Source organism: Amphimedon queenslandica, unplaced genomic scaffold, assembly GCF_000090795.2.
Source record: "Amphimedon queenslandica unplaced genomic scaffold, v1.1 AMPQUscaffold_529_Cont27452, whole genome shotgun sequence".
In the NCBI taxonomy this organism is placed as follows: domain Eukaryota; kingdom Metazoa; phylum Porifera; class Demospongiae; order Haplosclerida; family Niphatidae; genus Amphimedon; species Amphimedon queenslandica.
Window position 1 is genome coordinate 1 of NW_003559119.1, and position 999 is coordinate 999.

Below are 999 nucleotides of genomic sequence, written 5' to 3' on the forward strand. Positions count from 1 at the left end.
GTATATAGGATTTCCTAGGTGATGTTAGTTGGGCTGTCTTGGTTGTCGACGAAGCTCACAGACTAAAGAATGATGACTCCCTCCTTTATAAGACGCTTAACATGTTTCATACTAACCACAGGCTCCTAGTGACTGGCACTCCACTGCAGAACTCACTGAAGGAGCTCTGGTCACTTATCCATTTTATAATGAAAGACAAGTCAGTGACATTTACAGCATATGCATCTGTATAATAATGCATTAGTATTATAGATACCTCCATTTAACAGACAGCACCTATAGTGTACATTCCTTACTGTATGAAATAACCTCCACATAGAGAGCATGTTTATTTATTTTCATGTATGGCATGTCACAGCTAATTGCTTTGTTACATGTACATGTACGTATCAATTACTAATATAATTAAACGTTTATTTGTTCTCTCCCTTTACTCTCCTACCCCTCCTCTCCCTCCCCCAGGTTCCCCAGTTGGGAAGAGTTTGAAGAGGAGCACAAGGCGTATCACGAGGGAGACACCTCCAACCTCTCCTCACTACACCAGCAGCTGGAGCCTTACCTACTGAGGAGGATTAAAAAAGACGTTGAAAAATCACTTCCTTCAAAAGTAAAAATGACTAAATAAATTAGATACAATATGTTTTGAATCTTTTAATCTCTTTCTGCAGGTGGAACAGATCCTTCGTGTAGAGATGTCATCAGTGCAGAAGCAATACTATAGGTATGTAGGTATGGGGGATTGATAAGGAGAGGGTGTGTGTGTGTGTGTGTGTTTTAGTCATCTTTCTCTTGTCTTTTTCTAGGTGGATACTTACTAGGAATTATAAAGCATTGAGTAAAGGCGTGAAGGGAAGCATAACTGGTTTCATAAACGTGTTGATGGAGTTAAAGAAATGTTGTAATCACGTGTACATTGTTCGAACACCAGACACACCTGAAGTTAAGGATCCTTTACAGGTTAATAGATAAATTTAAATTACAATGTACAGGGTTCTGCCT

At 39.1% G+C, this 999-nt stretch overlaps 1 protein-coding gene across 1 annotated transcript; it reads left to right on the forward strand.

Annotated features, from left to right (window-relative positions):
• Window positions 1-8: 8 nt before the first annotated feature.
• On the forward strand, window positions 9-957 carry LOC109593619 (chromodomain-helicase-DNA-binding protein 1-like; the record flags this gene model as incomplete). The annotated part of the gene is made up of 4 exons (XM_020008619.1): window positions 9-199; window positions 463-607; window positions 669-721; window positions 804-957. Coding segments are annotated over 4 exons (543 nt in total), but the record flags the coding sequence as incomplete, so codon positions are not given.
• Window positions 958-999: the final 42 nt, after the last annotated feature.